Genomic DNA, 20,539 nt, shown 5'->3' on the forward strand with positions numbered 1-20,539 from the left:
CCGTGTGCATGTCAACCACACTCATCCTGTATGTCGAGCCACTCGCCTGGGAACCGACGCACTCCAACTCACCCCGTCTCTTCCTCTCTCTCGCTCTCGCCCTCTTCTTCTTCTTTTGTGCCGTGAGGTGAAAAAGTCACACGTCATCAGGATTGGGCATCGAGAACCGGTTCCAACTTGGAATCGTTTCAAAAATTACAATTCCAATGGAATCGTTTCGAATCCGATCGGTTCCAAATTCAAGTCTTGGTTTCCGTAGCGGCCGTCGTACTTGCAGGCGCTTGTTGAGTTGCAGGCGGGGAGCACAGTAAGCGGCGCTCTAAAGTGTGGCTTTATTTTACGTTGAAAAAACCCCCTGTAAAACACCATTGAATCAATTTTTTTTTAAATTGTTTCAACTCCATCCCTCAAAGAATCGGAATAGAGAATTGATAAGAACCGGTATCGAAAGAAAGAATCGAGATTAGATTCAGAATTGTTCAAATCAAAATGATGCCCAACCCTACACGTCATCCACTACTCCACGCTCACCTGAGCTTTCACGGATTTCTCAAAATACAGACGAAACGTCCCTGAACAGGTCGTCCCATGCCCGGTGTTCTTTATCACATATGCCTTTGCACAGAGAGCATTTCCCACCTGCTCGCCGTATGAAACAAGGTCATGGCCTGCTATGATGAGCAAAAAAAACAAAACCTATAGGTTTCCTTTCGGTGACACAGAATTAGGCCACAGAAAGTGAAAGCATTTGTGCCTGGGTGAATGACGGTATTATTCAAACATGCTGTAATTGTGTCTCTCCCCATGAGCGCAAGAACAAAATGGAATAAAATTAGATCAGGAGAGGGTTTATTTTAGTAAAAGAAAGCAGGATAGGGGACTGAAGTATCGGTTACAACGCGAGACACACTTCTTTTCCTCGGCTCCTTTCGCTGAATCGCTCTGAGGTCAGAGCGCTAAGCTGGAGCTCCCATTTTTCCTTGATCCATTATTCATTCTTCCCCAGTGGAACTCTGCCTCCATTGCTAATAGGTTTCCACAGCTACACCACAGCGCGCGCACACACACACACACACACACACACACACACACACACACACACACACACACACACACACACACACACACACACACAAATATTCCACAATCTATGTCAGATTTGTTCACATCCCATGACAACTACCACAGCGTAGAGTGATAGCAACAAATCAGTTTTACGCCTATTGGGGCCAACATAAGTTCATTATGGAGCAGTAACTGTGACAGACCCACATATGAAAGACAAGGGGTTCTTCCTCAGTAAAATCAGCTGGACCCACGGCTTTTTTCCGCAGATCCATTGATCAGCACGTTAACGAGAGTAGTCATAAATCAGCCGAGAGAGAGGTATAGAAAAAGACAGAGTACAATACACCATTACACATGCAGGCTTTGTGAAGCAGACAAGAAGAAACAGAGATTGTCTCTTTGCTTTTTATATACTACCATTGCCTCAGCTGATCTGTCAATTCAATCGAATCCGAGCATTATGCCCGCTCTATAACAACTAACAGGCTACTGCAGACTCCAGAAAATCCAAATTAGAAAATAAGGGGGATGAATGATTGTGTTTGCAAAACATCATTACCCTGGTGGGATGGCTCCTCTGGCAGTGCCCATGGAAATGCGCTGGGTGCCCGGCCTGTTCAGGTTGTTCTGTCCGTTGATGATGAGAGCGTGGTGGCCATGGGTAGATGAAAGAGATGGCATCACAGGGGAACAGGGGAAGTTGGCAGTGGACAGTGGCAACTGCACCTGTTCAGCTTTGGCTTGCCCACCTCCCATACTTATGTTAATGTTGTTGGGGCCGGAGGAGGCGGATGTGGGAGACCAGAGGGATGTTCCAGCAAAGGTGTTGCTTTGCCGCACTACAGCGAGAGTCCCTGTAGCACCCGGGTTGCCTGCTGTCCCTCCGTAGAGCTTACGCCGCTGGGACGCCAGAATAGCATTGGAGGCGGCTCGCGTGCTGTTGACCAGGATGCACTGCTGGCAGGAGCAAGGCTGGCCGGAGCTGGCTCCCACGGGCCACGACTGCGACTTGGGGATGGAACCCATGATGAGCGGGTAGGCCAGGTCCATGCGTCTCCGCAGGCGCCGCTTGCGCTGGCTCTGCCTGTTGGTCTGACACATGCTGTTGAAGTCGATGAGGTAGCAGAAGCCCAGAGAGGTCAAGTCGAGCCAGGGGTGCTGCTTCTCGTAGGCGTTCTGGATGGTCACACAGATCTCCATGTCATACGGCGTCCACGAGCCGCTGTCGTTCTCCCACTCCCACACCACGCCTTTCCCCGGGGCAGACGACGGCTCATAGAAGTTCCTCTGCGCTGGTCTCATGGTGCCTAAAAGGAAAGGACAGAGGAGAGAGAGGGGGCATGAGGACAATCGCACAAAAAAAATGGTTACATGTCTTCCATGTCTATGTAGGCAGGACACTCAAAAGGAGTGAAGCAAGTACTAAGACAAAAATATTTAGAAAAGTGCAGGTTGTCTGTGTTCTGCATCTTTGACACCTGGTGGCATTACAGATTCAGCTCCATTAATCAATTTGTCCACAGAAAATGGTTCTCATTCTGAAAGCTGCTTGAATGTTCATTTAAAGTGTCATTAAAGGTTTACTGCAGTATTGTGCCCTGCTACGCCATGAACTACTACTACTATTTCTAGTCATAGTTCCATTATCCTTATTGTGACTATTATTGCCACTGTTCATCACACCCCCAACCGGCACCGTCAGACACCGCCTACCAAGAGCCTGGGTCTGTCCGAGGTTTCTCCCTAAAAGGAAGTTTTCCTCACCACGCGAGGTTTCTCCCTAAAAGGGAGTTTTTCCTCGCCACTGTTGCACTAAATGCTTGCTCTTGGGGGAATTACTGGAATTGTTGGGTTTTTGTAAATTATATACATATATGAATATGTCACTTCCATAAAGTTGGTGGACTTGCAAGAGACAGATTAAAACAAGGCATGGATGTCTAATCTTTAATGTGGGTCAAGCTCTAAGAACTCCTACATTTTAATGGGGATGGATAGCATCTTTCCTCCCCTGCCCAACTCTTTCAAACCCCACAAGTCCAGTTTGTATTTGTGCTAAACTCTAAAAACTACAATTACAATAAGTCTCAAGCTGAGATAGCAAACTGAACTTCATGTGTAAAATCGGCTGTGTGCCCCTTTCATTTATTTTTATTAATTGATTTGTACATTGGTAGAAAATGAGATGCAGAACATTGCTTGCTCTTCACCATTTCATCACATTAAAACTCTGTGAAGAGAACATGCCATTCATTTGACAATTAATGAAGTACATTATTAATTGTGTTAATGATAACTAAGAGAAACAAAACATCAATAGCGACATGATCTGGAGACAAGATGCAGTTTTAAAGCTGCCCTGGTTTCAAGCTCATCAAGTGAGCTAACAAGTGTTGAGACAGCGACTCGCCCAACTGATAAAGATGAGGTGGAACACTTCTCTACCTGCCTGGGGGAATGTGGTTGCAAACTGCAGCATCAATTCAGTGGCTCAAGATACAAACAAATTGTTAAGAGTGGCGGTGCGTACGCTAGTGAAATCCCTCCTGTCAAGAAGCTCTGACTGTGTAATAAACTGCATGCGCGGCCTTTCAGGAACACAGACATAACACCCACAATCCCCTGCTGGGTAAGTCTACTGTTCTTTATGGCGACAGGAAGGAGTAGGACGCGTAGCCAGTAGCTTTGTACCTCTGTCCCTCTGTCCCTCTGCTGATGGCCACTCGGTTCCCACCTCCATTATAACAAAATTACTGTAGTCACAAGGGAAATCAGGACACCTTAGCCTATCCATCTCCCCCGCTGCACGTCGGCAAGGGTATCCAGGCGCTCTGACAGAGACCGCCACCCCCTCCTTTCCCCACCTAATTTAACGGGTAAATGCACCCTCTCCAGCCAGGGAGGACCAGGGTGATAATGGAGCGATGGGAGTGTGTGCAGAGGATGAATGGACGTGGGAACGAGTAGAGGGGTTGGTGGGCAGCGGTAACCCCTCATCCGGTAGCCTGGTGCTAGCTATGGAGAATAAAATGCATCAGCAGAATGAGCAAGTCTGACCTTGCGTCGCTGCTGCAGACTGCTGCTAAAGGACTCAGCTTGGCGGCTAATTTCATTTGGAGCTGCTGAGAATCGCACGCACGCACACACCCACGCACGCACGCACGCACTGATGACTGTTCAGTGAGCCAGCTGCCTGTGTCTCTCACGTCCCCACTCAGTCAGCCATGCACAACTTTTTCTGCCAGTTGCGTCCGTGCCTGCTTACGGCACCACGCTTGCTTGATTTATTGTCTCCCCCCCATTGAGGATTACAAAAAGAAAATAATAATGATTCCCCTTAGTGAATTGCAGAATAAAACATTCATTGATTTCTTGAAAGTCATTCATTTTCTCTATACTTTTAGCGTAGCGGTGGAAGGCTAGCCACACGTCTGAACCCTTTGTCACTGCGGCTCCTGAGGGATGCATTAGCTTCAACACTTTCAGCATGGCTGTGTGTTTCTGGCCACAATCAATGTACGTGGCACAGCTCTGCAGTCTTGCTCAGTGGTAGGTTTAACGCAAGCTTTATTATTGTTCGAACAACATGTGTTATGGCCAGGAATCACTTCGAACATCTCAACTTTGGTGAGAAAGAAGGATCAACAGTAGCTCTCTTTGAAAGCCTATTAGTACTGGTAATTGTTCATGAGAGCTCTGATGGAGCCTGATGCATGAAATGTGCTCAGCTGACAAGATTTTCTATAAACAGTTCAGTGGGCTCGGAGGGATGTGTGTTTGGCAGTCACATTTCTCCACTGTAGTTAAAGTGAGGCGAGGACAGCCTCTTTGCTCAGCATTCACAGACCAAGCCACAGTTTGTGACTCCCGTGTATTACCGTTACGTTTGAGTCACAGAGCTAAGCACCCAATTTTCCAAAACATAAATACCCGGCGAATTTTGAAAAACCCACAGGGTTTACCAGGACTTACTGCTGTTCTGAAAAGTACTTCTAAAAAAACTCAAACACTCCTCAAACCATATGGATAAAAAAATACTGTATAAAATCTGTTACACAATAATAAAAAAAGAAGAGGATTTTTAACAGGTTTCTCAAGTTTTTAAAATAAACAAATATTGAATATTGATGTTTAAGAAAATCTGATCTTTAGCTCTGTAACTCGAATGTTATACATGCAGAGCACAAACTGGGAGTGTCATAGGGATAGTTTGACATTTTTGGAAAGTTACATTTCTTGTTTAATCCGCACAATGTCATTCTTACATTTATGTTTGTGTACCAATAAAAAAACAAATGAGATAGAACATGCTAATTAGCGCTGAACGATTTAAAGAAACAATCAAATTGCATTTATTCTGCCAGATATTGCGACTACGATTCGATTTTGCATTTTATTTATTTATTTTTAAGTTGATCTAAAATTCAATATAGACTGTGTAACAGATATGTCATGGAACATTATAGCATGAGACACCATCAAAACTGCTCTATATCTTTATGTGAGGAACATAGATATGAATTTCCAACAATATCCATATATATATATATATGTGACATTATTCCAGCATTTATCATATAAAAAACAGTAAATATAATAATAAAAAGAGGAATAAATAATGTTTAACCAAATGTTACACCAAACATTCAACCAAATATTGCACATTTGAATAATCGCGGCCTTCACCATTAGCTAATCACATTCTTTCAAATCGGGATTTCGATTTGAAATCAATTAATCGTTCAGCCCTAATGCTAATAAGTCAGTTTTCAAAGTCAGTTAGCCAAGCTAGCTGTTTCGGCTTCTTTCCAGTCTTTATGTTAAGCTAAGCTAACCTTTTCTGAGCACATTTCCAAGATTTCTAACTACTCCTTTAAAGTTGAACTGAGAAGCCAACCTTTTCATCATCCAACTTTGCTGGATGTTTATAATGTGCAGTTTTGGTGATAATGTTACTTTGCGCCTTTGTATTCTCTTCTAAAGATGTTTGGCTAACCTGGGTTTTTCTTTAAAACACAATTGTCTTGTTTCTTGCCCCCGTTTGACTTCCTTTTAGAAACGTGGCTGCATTCCCATGTCTCGACATGTTATAAGTACAGCCCTATTGTTATCAATTGAAATGATGGACACAACTATAAAAAGAAGACCCAAGTTCAAACAACGGAGAATTATTCTTTAAATATTTGCATTCGTATGCAGGGCCTGTACAGGCTGCTGATCAGGGGCCTGGGGAGGAAAGAGCAGAGGCCACAGCAACACAGGAGTCCTGGGGCCTCATTTGGGAAGTTGTATTCCAAACATACACCCTGAAACTCAGCACACTGCCTCCCATTCTGCTGTAATTTACTGCTGTATATAAACCTGCCTCTGCCAAAAAGCATCACAGGGATGTTCTCCCTGTGACCCTTTACGTTCTTCCTAGCAGGAAACTAAGCGAGAGTGGCCACTTCCTGTCTGACCCTGTGTGCCTTTGGCAGCCATCTTTCCTGCCCTGCCATCCCTCCCCTCCCCTCACTTCCCTTGTCCTCTCTGCCACCATGTCCTTCAGCTGTCTTTGCCCAACATCAGCCTGCTTCCCCTTGGGTGAGCTGTAGCTGTGTGATGTTCAGTCACGTCTGGCCTCGCAGTGGGACTCTAACCCCACTGTGACACAGGGCCATGGTGGATTCAGGGTGAGCTTGGCTGCCCTTTCACATCTTAGCTGGAGGTAAAACTTCCTGCAGTCTGTTCGCCATGTGAGGCCATCTCCATCCTTGATAGTTTTGTTTTCCTCTGGAAGTAAAGGAAGGGCTGTTTGAACCACGCTTTTGAAAAAGGAAGGACATGGACCAATTACATCGCAACATCCTCAACTGCCCTCAGAGGCCTGCTGGAGGGAAAGATAGCAGATTGGCAAACTGATGCGTTCTAGTTCATTTTGGTGGAAGCTTATACTACAACTGTTAATGCAATTAATGCACATATTGTGTTTTTTGAAAGATATAAAGTGTGGCCTGAATATGTCATTTAACTTCAAAGCAGAACTCCAGACTCCCTAAGTCAAAAAGAATGTCTTTTGACGTTTGTGTTATATATGATTATAATTATCTACTCTTGTACGCCGCATTTAAATAATCAAATAACTGATATGAAAATAGGAGTGAAACTGTGACACTGACATTGAAGGACCAAATCCAGTTCTCTCTAGCTACATAACTCATCTAGGGAGTAAAAATGCTTCACTCCACACAGTGAGCAGTACATCCTAAATCTAATTCTGTCACTGAGGTTATTGATGTGCGTGTTCCTCTCACACCAACACCTCTGTGGTCACACAGGACGGTGTGATGGAAAGAGTCTTAATGGAAAGTGTCTGCGTGAAGTGCACCTGATGGGTTACCACAGGTAATGCCTCAACAGCTGCTGCAAAATGCATGGGACTCTGGCTTTGTTGTCACAGAAACACTAAGGAAAGGTTTTGTTGTCATGGAAGCCGTCTCTGGGGCTGGGAGTAGTAAGAGGAGGATGGGAACCGTATGTGAACGTTCCTACTATTCCTTTCCCTGAGAACAGCGGTCCTCTCATCTGCTGTTGACGCCAGCTTTCCCATCACTCTCCACCGTCTCTTCTGGCTCCTCACCAACACTGTCCCGCTGAGCCACTCTTCACATTTTCCACTCCTGTGGACCACATCCTGCTCTCACACAACGCTCAGCACTTGGACAGAGAGCAAATATATACGCCGTTGAATCAGGGCCCACATCACCTTAGTAGTTAATGCTCTTCCTGACGCTGCTGCTGTGGTTGGAAAGGGCAGATGAGAAGCGGCTAGATCAAGCTCTAGAATATATCCTTATAATTGGCAAGCCTCATCAGCTTCCCCCGGTGGGCTGCGTTGAGCCTATTAAAACATAGTGCTGCATTTTTCCTTTTAACAACAGAAAGAGAGAGGCCAGTAACAGGTTCAGCATCATATGGCTCAGTGCTGTCTGAGAGGTATTTAAAGCTAGCTAATCTATGGTCTCTGCCGGAGAACCAGCAGAACTCTGACAGAGAAGAGACGCTGCATATACAGAACAGAAAAAAAAACCTTTATTGGTGTTTGAAGAAAACCACTTTAAGTTAGGGCTGCAACAAAACATCACTGTCCATGATTGTTTTCAATTTAAAGCTGCAGTAGGTTAGCCTCGTGAGACCGTCCTGATCTCGCGAGCTCCAGTTTTCCACTCGAAGATCAGTCTGGCATCTTGAGATAGAGAAAATTTGGAGCTGTTCGCCAAACGACCGACCAATCAGCGTTGGTTTTGAGGCGGGTTTAAGTGTGACGCAACGAGAAGCGACTAGTGGCTTCCATGGAGGAGATGAGCGTAGCTATCGCGCAAATTTTATCCGAATTAGACAGTATTCCTTCATTGAAAGAAGAGCAAAAAACGTCACTGGAGCCTTTTCTTGGAGGAAAAGATGTTTTTGCTCTTCTCCCGACTGGTTTCGGCAAGAGTTTGCTATATCGTTGATCTGATTGGTTGATTTGGCCCGTCTATCACCAACATAGGTGGTGATAGACAGATGGTTTATCCAATCAGCTAACCAGTATTTTCGCCCCTTCCCAAAAGTTCTCCAATGGAAAGTTCCCAGATGCATATGCCAAGCAAATGCGAAGCAATCCATCTGGAGTCAGGTTAGCAGTAGGTAGAAAAGCATTAAAAAAAGACTTTCAAGTAGAGAGAGACCTCTTCCTGCAGCTCTCCCTCTGCCCTCTCTGTCTGCATGCGTAGAACAGCCAATAGGAACACTCTCTCTCTATATCTGAAATGACCTGTGATCATAAACAGTAAAAGAAATGGACCAACAGATCCCGTTGCTCTAGACAGAGACCAGTGAAGGCCATTAGAAGCACTTTTCCGGTGATGGCTGAGCGTTACTGCGCAGCGTCCAACTGAGCTTGAAGACGTAGATGTGACGTGAGCAACCTGTCTGAAAGTTGGAAGTCTTCTGGTAGCTGTGCCAAGAGAAATCTCAATCATTCCCAATCTTGCAGAGCGTAGGTATATGTAAGGAGATAACATGGGCACAGGCTAATTATTGCTAACTAAAATGCTAGCTTAACATTAGTAATTAAACTTAAACAGCTAATGTAAGTCCAAACTGCCTGCGAGCTTCTCCTGTACTATACGGTAATTCCTCTACTATGCGATAGTAAGTCGTGTGGTTATGACACAATCGTTAGCCTATTTTTATAAAAACGTCTGCTAGGGAGCCATAACGTGAGATACAAGGTAATGGAGCCTTTTATACATTGTTGTGTTTCTTTAGAAATAAACAATGGACAAATAAAGTCTTTAAACGCTTCAGATGTAAAGTTATTCACTGTCAAAGTGACGTCAAAATGAATGGCAGTCAATGGAATGCTAACGGCAGGTGATGGCTTGTTAGCATCAAAATGGCGCCATAGGAGGTGCGCGTTGTGGAGAGAGGCTTACCCCCTTGCCTGTGATTAGCCAAGTCTCCCGTCGCGGGCTAGATTTTCTAAAGACTGGAAACAGAGCCAAGCAGAGATGCTGCAGTCTAGTTTTCTGTCAGACCACTTGAATTACAATAAGCTGAAAGGTTGTTATGGAATTTTTACCCAACGATGCCACACAAAATTACACGCCAAATATACAGCCTACCACAGCTTTACTCAATTGAATTTATAAACTGTCCGAAAATAGTGGCAAAAGGTGACATCTTCTGATTGTTTGTTGTGTCCACCAGCAGTCCTATTCAATATGACATGACAAGAAGACAATAACAGAGAAGAGCAGCAAATCCTCACATTTCAGAAGCTTGAACCAGAGAATAATTGGCTTTGTTGCTTAATAAATGTCTTAAATGATTAACTTTCTGTCCACCAAATAATTGATTAAAGGGGCACTCTGTCAATTTTACACAAGTTCAGTTTACTCCTCACAGAGAGTACCACATTTATTTGGTCTATGGACACAGTTGTATGATGTCGTACCCTAATGATGTTATCAGGGTTATTTGTGCTTGTGCTTGGAGACTACAAATATTTTGATGAAGCCTGTGTCACAGACTGTGGGAAACTCTGGTCGCTGAGTTTGAAAACCATTTATCTGGCAGGGAGGATCTAATGAAAGATGCTACTGAGTTGCATTATGGGCAAATGCAGGATTGTCCCTTGTTTGAAGAGCTTGGCCAATAAAAGTCAGGATATATCAAGGTTTGCTGCTTCATTTTTGACAATTCTTTGCAGAATCTCTTATAAGTGCAACAACTTTATGGAAGTGCAATACTCAATCACTTCAGCACTACTCTAAACACTTCATTCTGCTTATACAGTATTTCGTATTTCTGCCATTTTTAAGCATACCACATACTTTTCCTTTTCTCAAAGAGATGACATGATGTCTGTTTGCAGGACAGCTGCAATGCCCACTCAGCGTGTAAGAACAGTAACATTCAGATTTAAATCTCCAGTAAATTTGGAGCGACGAATGAGGTGAAACGTATGTAAGGGCTTCTTTCAAGACTCACTAATTTGTAACACTTCTCACCAATCACACAGGGAGAGATGCATGACAGCAGAGACAGGAACCTAAATTTCTACTTGAGTTCCTGCCACAGAGATGCAGCCACAGCGTGTTGCCAGTGTGAAACACTACTCCCTTTTCAGTGGCTTTTTGTTTTTCGATATAACAAGGAACAGTACAGTATACCGCAACCACAGCATTGTTCTATCCCTACTCTCACTTTTACTTTACCAGAAAATCTTTCATATGTTTGATACATTGCGACTGAGCTTGCTCAAGCTACATAAAGCACAGAGGTTCTCCTCTGAAGATCTGTTGACAGTTATTCTGGGAAACGTAGAGAACTTGCTTCAGTGACAAGACAGGTGAAGGAGAAAGAATACAAATAAAATATGCAGTACATCAAAAATGTAATTATGGTATGCAGTAAAGCCTACAAATAAATGCCAAACAGTTTAAAACTATCCAAGTGTGGGGTTTCTTGATTTTAAGGGTAAGTTCTGTCTTTAAAACAACAGTCAGGTGCCCATGTGTACATTAAGAAGATATTTTTTTTGCCATTCTAGCAGCAAGGCTCTATGGAGGGCAACGTTGGCCTTTGGTCAGGCGGTCCACAACAAAAACATCTCAACAGCTACTGGATGGATTATATAGCCTGACCAATACTGGATTTGTGAGGCTGATATGGATATTCATATTTGAGAGTTAAACATCCCAATAATTAGGCTATATATTGGCATAATATATATATATATATATATATATATATATATATATATATATATTTTTTTTTTTAATATATTTTTTTTAAATGAACACCTTCCATAAAGAAAGCATCTTGATACGGATCCCTTAGATTTTTTTATTTTTTTTTTTTTTTTAAATTGTGACAAAGATACACACTGAGCAGGACATCTTACATTGTAAAAAATTAACCTGTCTGTGCTCTCGGTGGACAAACTATGTAAAGGAGCAACCTGATCTCACAGAATTCCTCTAAATCTGTGGCAGTTTCACGGAATCGCAAAAAATTCCGTGGGCCCACGAAAGAATTCTGTGAAATGAACACGGATCGCCGAAAATTCCGCGATGGGCCCACGGAAGAATTCCGTTAAATAAACACGGCCCCTTAAGTTAAGGAAAAGGTCATGGTGGGCTTACGGTTCCGTGACTCGCAGGAAGAACGGGACGGTTGGGTTCAGGAAAAGGTCATGGTGGGCTTACAGTTCCGTGACACGCGGGAAGAACGGGACGGAAAAGAAGAAAGCGACTTTAGGAAACTTGACATGCGGGACACGATCCCCGGTCTCCTTGGTGAAAGTCCTGTTTGACTCATCCACCACCCCAACCAACCTCCTTACACGGAATTTCGGCCTTACATAGTATTCGCTACCGTAGTCGCTCTTAATGCTACGTCAACCTCTCATTGACTTTTCATTGGCATTGTTTTCCATGGTGGCCACACAGATTTTTCACACATTCCGTGCCACCGCCACGTAATGCGCTGTTAAAAATTCGTGATCATTTCACGGAATTCTGTGCGACCAGGCTGAAAGGAGACACTGTTTCTGAACGAGCTCAAACCTAGTTTGGCATTTCTGTCCTGCAACTTGTTGTTCTTATCAACGGACATGAGATGGTGAGCGTGGTAAACATTATACCTGCTAAACATAAGCATTCGGACTGAGTACTGAACTTCGATACTTTTATCAAAGACATCTTCCGGCAGGCGCTGCATTGGCCAATCAAATACATGCATGTGCACATTACAGGTAGATAACTTTGTAATGCCAACACTATATTTTTTAACTTTTTACCTCACAATTGTCGCAATGAAAGATATAATAGTTGTTGCCATGATAACTTTCCAGATTCTGTGTGTGAGTATTACAAAACTGTTGTGCAGTGTCATTGCAAATAAGCCTTAAAACTTATCTAAAATGAATCTGTTACTCAAACTGGTCTTTCCTGGATTAGATTTCATTGTCTCTCTGGTGCCTTAAATAAGACGCCCCCACCAATGCAGCCCTCTACTCTGCTTCAACGCAGGGCTGTTTCAGTCTGAATCCCAGCTAAGTCTTGTTGAAGAATTTCTTAGTATTATGAAGCCACCTCGGCTGCACCTCCTCCTCGGCGTCATAATGCACAAATACAGGCTGCCATATAAGAACCCTCTGTCAAAACATGATTTGGTGCACAAGTTTCAGATTTTTCAGTCAGCGGAAGTTGTTCATTGAACAGTTAATAACCTTTTGTTAGAACAAAATACAAACAAAGCTGTAAGCAGCACAGCTTCAGCGCAGGCACAGACTCTGAATTATCATCATACAGCGTCCATTATAGCCTACATATAAATAGTGAACACATGATGAGTATGCTAATTAATTCTACAGTATGGGGGAAACAAAATAATTGAAGCACGTTTGATGTTTCCACATAAACCCCAGAGCACAGCTTGGGGAAAGAAAAAAAAGGGACTTTCATCTCCCAAAAAGGCCTTCACAAACAATACATCCGAGCTGGCTATTAGGAATGATGAAGAGACAGAATACTGCAGAGTGGTTAAAAATGCATCAAGGACTGAGAGGAAACATCTGGCTCAAAAAGATCTGATACTACCGCATATGAATATGATAAGAAGTGAACTTCAGTACTTCATTTTAACGCTTGTCCCACTGAGGCTTCAGATGTAAAAACTCTGCTGCTTAAAAGGCGTTGTCATACCTGCACATCAAAGTCGGAGCGATCTGTAAGAGCATTATCTGCTCATTAACAAATACCCAGAGATCACAGACCATAATAATGAGGATGACAGTCTGGCATTAAGCTGGTTTAACACCATTATATGTTACAATATCACAGCTCCCCTGCTCCTCTCTCACAAAATCACACATTAAAGCACATTTTCTATACTATTGCCAGAATGCAGTTCTTTATGATGAGCCACACTATTGTATAGCGACTTGGATTCCCTTAAGCGTCCTCGTCCTCTTTGTCAGGAAACGTGATGGATGAACAAAAGCAGGAGGGAGCTGCCGCTGGTCGGGAGGCAAGTGGGAGACACTGATCGAGGGGAAAGGAAATGAGGGAGAAAAAGGAAAAGAGTATGAAAGGAAAGAAACTCAGAGAGAAAGAAAGAGAAAAGGGGGATTGGAAAGGAGGAAAGAAGGTAGACAAGGGTAGAGGAAAGGCTAAAAGGAAGGAGGAAAGAAGGAGGGGAGAAAGGCAGGAATGGAGGGTGAAGAGCATGAAGATGGAGGGGGTAGATAGGGGGATGGAGAAGGGCCAGGCAAAGGGGAGGGAGGAAGAAAAAGAACAAACGCTATGTGAGTAAGGAGGGAGGGAGTAGATACAGAAGGAGGCATGTGATGAGTGGAGTTTTCTGCCAAATAACAATAAAAAAAAAGAGGATGTCTCACTTCTGCCGAGCTTAGAAAGTGAACACTGCAGTAAAACAGGGCCCGCTAATACAGTTCTGCTGCCAGCAAGAAAAGTGGCTTAGCTCCCACTGCAACTGTCCTCCTCACCCTCAGCCTCTTCAACTCTCCAAACTCTCCCACAGCCCGGCCCGGGGAGCTGGCCAGCTACTGTGCACTTGAGTTAGCAGTTACCAGAGTAACTAAAACAAATCTTGAGAAAATGAAGTTATAGTACTGTCCACCTGCCAGCTCCTGTACCGCAGTGAAGCAACAGACGCTGAAACAACCTTCCGACTCCGGTGGATGTCGTGACCGTCCTCAGCTGGCGGGCTTCAGCTCTGCCAAAGATGCTCTGTGACTCACTTTGTGTGTGTATGTGTAATCAGTTCATGCACGTGACTGATGTGGTACACGCTGGAGGCGAGTGTGCCGACGTGCGTTTCATCACCGCGCAATCACCACTTCAGCCTCATCACGTCTAGCAGGAACCTCGTTAGCGTGTCAGCACCAGGGCAAGGCGCGCGTGCGCGCACACACACACACACACACACACACACACACACACACTTGGCTAAACATGCCACAGGCCAGCACTGCCAAGGAGCAGTGTCAGGGTTACAGTGAAACAGGTTTCTTGTTAGCAGAGAGGTGTCACTTTCACACATGGAAAACAAAATCCTGTGATGTTCATTTTGCCAGTAAAGACAGCCGATCTGGCCTGCAGTCTCACAAAAGTGAAGAAAAGTGACAGCTTTCGACAACATTTCAACGCGTTCTTCTGAGCTATGACGTCTGCTAATTCTCTGGGACTCTTGCCTGCTTATCCCCCCCCGTGCACGACAGAGGCTTTTTATTTTATTACAACATTTCTTCCCATCCCAGACAGCTGCCAACTGATGACTTCTTACGCCTTGGGTGCTACAGAGCTTTCTTATTCTGGCACCGGTCCAATTTGAACACAGCGCTGCCAAGTAATACTGCACAACAGGTTAAAATAAAGTTGTTATTGAATGTGAAAATGAGATGATCGGATGCCTGTAACATGCACCAGATCAAAAATATAAAACATTAAATAATAAAAACTATCAATCATTTAAGATTCTGTGGAGGGTAACCAACTTGATTAAGAATGATGTGTAAACCTACAATGGTTGTATGGCCACACATCATCAGTGTGGTATCAGTTCAATGCAGTTGATTCTATGGGGGGAAAGCACATATACAGTACGCTTACTATGCCATAATTACTGGAGAGACTTTGTCTAACTTTTTTATTTACCATATATATTATATATATATTCAGGACTTTGACTTGTCAGCTGCCGACTTTCATTTTCAATTTCAATTTTATTTCTTTATGTCTAGTTTTGACCTTTTTGCGATAATTGTGTCATGTGATTAACTATACAACAATCCAATATTCTTGCTAAAAACATAAAAACATTTCCCGGATTTCTTAATATTTTTACTTCTTTAAGTAGACGGCCATAGTTTTGTTTAGTTTGGGTTACCTTTTCACAAAACCTGATGATGAAACTGTTGATTTTTAACATCTGGTAGATTAACTAAAACAAGTAATTGTGGTTTATAGGTATATTTTCCATATCTTGACATATATCAATATCGGAACGTTTACGACATTGATATACAGTAAATATATTGTATTGTGACATTAATGTGATGTCAATATTAATGTTGCGATGTTTGCGAATGATTGCCAACACATCACTTAGTCCTGCAGCTGACTTTGCGCACCGCAGACTGCGTCGCTCCTCCCTCCATTTAATACGTGACACACACACACACACACACACACACACACACACACACACACACACGCGGTGCAGTAGATTTGTCTGTGACAACACCATATATCAGCCGTCACACCAGTACAACATACTGTACATCAGTAAACCATTTTGCCTACTCAGCGGAAAGCCGACTGATGGCCGCAGAGGAGGCTTTGAGGAATAACTCAGGAGGTTCATGAGATGACCTCTGCCACACATGTACACGCAACCCTTCCTGCTACATGACTGGACCGTGAATCAATCACACTCTGAGGTGTACTGTATGTCCACTGCACCGGCACTGAACACAAACTGAACTGAGCAAATGACAGCAGCATGAGGTCAAACTCTAGGAACAGGAGAGTTTCTGCATGATCACCACCTCATCTTTCATTATGAGAAGCCGCCTAGGCCAAAAATCAATGTTTCATTTGCGCTAGGGCTGGGCGATATATATCGATATTATATTGTTATTAAATCGATATATGAGGCTAGATATCGTCTTCCATTTTGGATATCGTAATATGACACAAGGTTCTTGGTTTTAAAGGCTAGATTACCTTTAAGTAATATCATTTTCTGAAATTACCAGACTGTTTTAGCTGTTCTATTATTTGCCTTTAACCCACTTTGTTATTATATCTACATTACTGATGATTATTTATAAAAAAAATCTCATTGTGTAAATATTTTGTTAAAGCACCAATTGTCAACCCTAAAATGTTGCTGCAATATCAATAATAAGGGGTTTGGTCAAAAATAACATTATATATATATATATATATATTTTTTTTTTTTTTGGTTTCACATCGCCCAGCCAACCTGATCTCACAGAATTCCGTGAAATGAACACGGCCCCTTAACTCAAAATCTGTGGCAGTTTCACGGAATGTTTTGCGATTCCGTGGGCCCACGGAAGAATTTGTGAAATGAACACGGATTGCCGAAAATTTCGTGATGGGCCCACAGAAGAATTCCGTTAAATAAATACGGCCCCTTAGGTTAAGGAAAGGTGGGCTTACAGTTCCGCGACTTTAGGAAACTTGACATGCGGGACACGATCCCCGGTCTCCTGGGTGAAAGTCCTGTTTGACCCATCCACCACCCCAACCAACCTCCTTATGTGGAATTTCGGCGTTACATAGTATTCGCTACCGTAGTCGCTCTTAATGCTACGTCATCTTCTCATTGACTTTACATGGTCATTCTTTTCCGTGGTGGCCACACGGATTTTTCACACATTCCGTGCCACCACCACGTAATGTGCTGTTAACAATTGGTGATCATTTCACGGAATTCTGTGCGATCAGGCTGGCCCAACTCTACTTTATGCATACATATATACAGGTACAAAGCTCTTGCACATACATGGATACTCTCATGCATTCATTGTGAATTCAAACAAAACTACTTGGTTAGGATACATACTCACACTCATGTACACTCATACGCATTCTCACGTTGTACATGCATGCTAGTGTATCATGTTTATGTATGTATATGCATGTATGTGCAAGTTCTTTATACCGGTATATAATTTATGTATGTACAAGTGAAGTATTCCCTTGTTGGCCTAGGCTGCTTCTTATATCTTATTGTGTGGTCAGAAGTCATACATTTCTGACTCACTTCCATAAGACCTGTAGGTGGTTGTGTGGATATTCTATACTTTTCATACACAAAATATGTGCATCAGATCTTAAAATAATCTTCTGAAATACCCAGAAATAAAAAAACAAAGATACCAATGGCTGTTCGTGGGAGGCATCGAGAGGGAAAAAACTGCTCGGAATATCACATTTGACAAAAAAAAAAAAAAAGTCTGACTCATTGAGATGAACTGCATGCAGTAAATGAGTTTGCTGAGACAGGCTTTTATAACCCACTTCATGGCTGTCAGACACACTCAGGTCTAATCAGAGGAAACGTCTGGCTACATTACAGCAAACTGTCTCTGTGCCAGACGACACTGGTCAGCTTTGATCAGCAGTAAAGTGGACACAGTGTGAGAGAGGTCAGAGGCCGTCAGACCACCCTGCAGGGAGAGATGCGCTTCATCCATATATTATAACCAACACAACTTCTCCTTAAGTATGTTCTATTTTCCCAAGGAGTTTTTATTATTAGGCCCAGACCTTTTCCCTGCTGAATCACAAGTGTAATCACATCTCCTCTGTGTTCATACTACAAAATGAATGCAGAGACACTCTCTTTTTTTTAGTATTAATAGCTCATCTTAATAGCTAAATTATTTTTTTACTGCTGTATTTGTATCATGTGCACTTTTCCTAAATGTCTATTAAGAGGAACAGAGGATATTTGGGGAACCGACTCGTGCTTGTCGAGGCTAAATGTCAGGGGCTGGAATAAAAATCAGGGTCATGTCCTCGTTGGAAAGTTGCTGTTGGATCGCTAAAAGCTTTTATCGAGCTTAAAGCCTGAACATGAGTCCGGTGGGCTTTATCAAATCCTACAGAGGTGTAACGGCGCTACATTGACTTGGAGGGTCAAGGCCTGTAGAGAAGCTCATTTTCACAAATCCACTTTTCAGACGTCATTAGCTCTGTTGCGCTAAAGAGGAAGGGAAAGAGAGCTGCTGCAATATGAATGATATTGTTATGGGAAACTGTGAATTGAAGGTAGACCCTTACTTTTTTGTCACTCTGATATTGTATAATAATGAAAGGTTGTTTATTATGTGGAATCCGTTCAAGCGGATGACTTTGTGCTCTCAAGGCTGTTATCGCTGCAAGAAACATACATAATGTATACGGAACTATGGTGAATAAATCATTAACGGTTTTCTGGGAAGGCTTTAATTACTCTAGAACAGATGAGGGTCAACTTTGAAATTCAATTGATGTTGCACTTATAGGGGGTGTGAGATCTGGGATTATTGGTCTCAAAGTGATACACCACCCAAAAGACTCGGCTAAGAGTTACTTCAAAGATCTGACACTCCCTCGGAGGCAGTGCATTTAAACGTATTTTAGAGAAACGATCACAGTTTGAAACATAATGGCCATAGAAGTAGGATTATGCTGCAGTAGTAGTTTGAGAGTTTGAAAGTATTGTTACTTTTTGTCTGTGGTGGTCATTATTGGAGTCCACTGTAAACCTAACGCCAGCGTGGTAGTACTCGAGATCGGTCTTGGTCTTAAGAGCGTTCTCAAGACCACTTTTAAAAAGGTCTCGGCCTCGTCTCGGAATCAACCGCATTTTTACTCGGTCTCGGATATAGAGGACACAGGATTTCTTTCCAAGACCGGTCAAGACCACAACTGCAGGGATATCACTAAATTGCCTCTGCATTGTCTTATTTTATGTGTTACTGTGATTGGATGTAAAACGTCCTGTTTCAAATGCAACCAATAACTTGACTCATTTCTAATTAGAAATTTGTTACTGTGCACACCCTCATCCCGCCCCCTAAACACGCACTCCCAAGAAAGTGAGACAGCGGGAGATAGGAGCTCTGGCTGTCTGGCACTGGTCTGGTCTTGGTCTTGATTCGGTCTCAACTCCTCAAAGTCTTGGTCTTGACTTGGTCTCGATACACTCTGGTCTTGGTGATTACTTGGTCTCGGTTTAGACGGTCTTGACTACAACACTGCCTAACACCCATGCTGACCACAGGTGAGTGTGACTTTAAAGTCCCACTCCACTCAAACATGTGATTTGTTATAGAGGAGACACACCAGCCCAATAATCGGCCGTCGGACCGTCTGGCGAGGTCGGTGACTCGAGTCTGTTCGGTGTGTCCCGTGCTGTCGGCCGTCCGAGGAGCCGTCGGCCTTCATTTGGGCCGACCTGACATGTTCAGTCTGGAGACAGGGCAGTCGGGACTCGCCCGGAAATGGGGAGCGGATGAATCTGCTCAAAATGTGACTTTAAATCTTTTAAACTAACCTTTGTTGATCTGAAATGAAGACAGATTCAGAAACTGCACGGCCTATTTCTCGCTTAAAATGTTTTCAGAAACACGTTTTGGTGAACTATTTTAGTACAATATGAGATCGTATTCTGCGCACGCGAGAAACCTGCAAAGTGTTTGGATGCATTCTGCACTTTTAATCCAAAATGTTGTTACTGTGGGGTTGCTGCCTTTTTACTTTCCTTTGATTAAAAATTATAAGACAAACTGCTGTTTTCTACAAAGTGTTTCGCTGTTGAGGAGCTGCTTACCAAGGTATCTGAGGACTCCAAGAGCAGCAATGATGACTGTGTCACACATGAAGACGGCCTTAAGGTAACTTTATTTACCTCAAGTGTAACCAGTTTGCTCCATAGTGTGCGTTTCTGCAGCTCAAGCTCATGTTTTACATTTCCTTTTGCTTCTACTATTTGTTTTTTGTCGAGCGTTATTCTGCAATGATTTTGCTCTAAGTATCAGGTTCCCTGAAGCAAATATCTCTGGTAAGTGTGAAGCTTTGTTATTTAAATAATTGGTCCAGACATGCATGTGATGTGATAAAAAAATATCCTAAAAGACGTAGTGGCTTTCGTTCCCTTTCATATTGACAAATGTCTCTCTGACTGAATGCATCCGTACAAAATGACAGAACAGAGTTGAAGCAATTACCATTATAGTCTGATAGAAATTCACCTTGAAGCAACAGTGATATGAATCCTTAGAGAGTTTGTAAGCTCTCATTAATAATGAAATGTCTGAGAAAGTGAAGGTGTGTGAGCAGCTTCTTTTAAGGAGCAACAGGGGAGGTTGGAGGGGCCACTGCCTGGAGCACCTGGC

General features: G+C 43.0%; 1 protein-coding gene across 3 annotated transcripts in view; it reads right to left on the minus strand.

The window, feature by feature from the left end:
• Positions 1–20,539, minus strand: part of dtx1 (deltex 1, E3 ubiquitin ligase) — a 58,914-nt gene that overhangs the window by 22,616 nt on the left and 15,759 nt on the right. For all 3 annotated transcript variants that reach the window (XM_078250131.1, XM_078250130.1, XM_078250129.1), the window contains exon 3: positions 1,628–2,375. In XM_078250131.1, the coding sequence (XP_078106257.1) occupies positions 1,628–2,375 (748 nt within the window). The remainder of the gene's footprint in view (positions 1–1,627; positions 2,376–20,539) is intronic.

This window comes from Sander vitreus, chromosome 5 (assembly GCF_031162955.1).
Source record: "Sander vitreus isolate 19-12246 chromosome 5, sanVit1, whole genome shotgun sequence".
Lineage (NCBI taxonomy): Eukaryota > Metazoa > Chordata > Actinopteri > Perciformes > Percidae > Sander > Sander vitreus.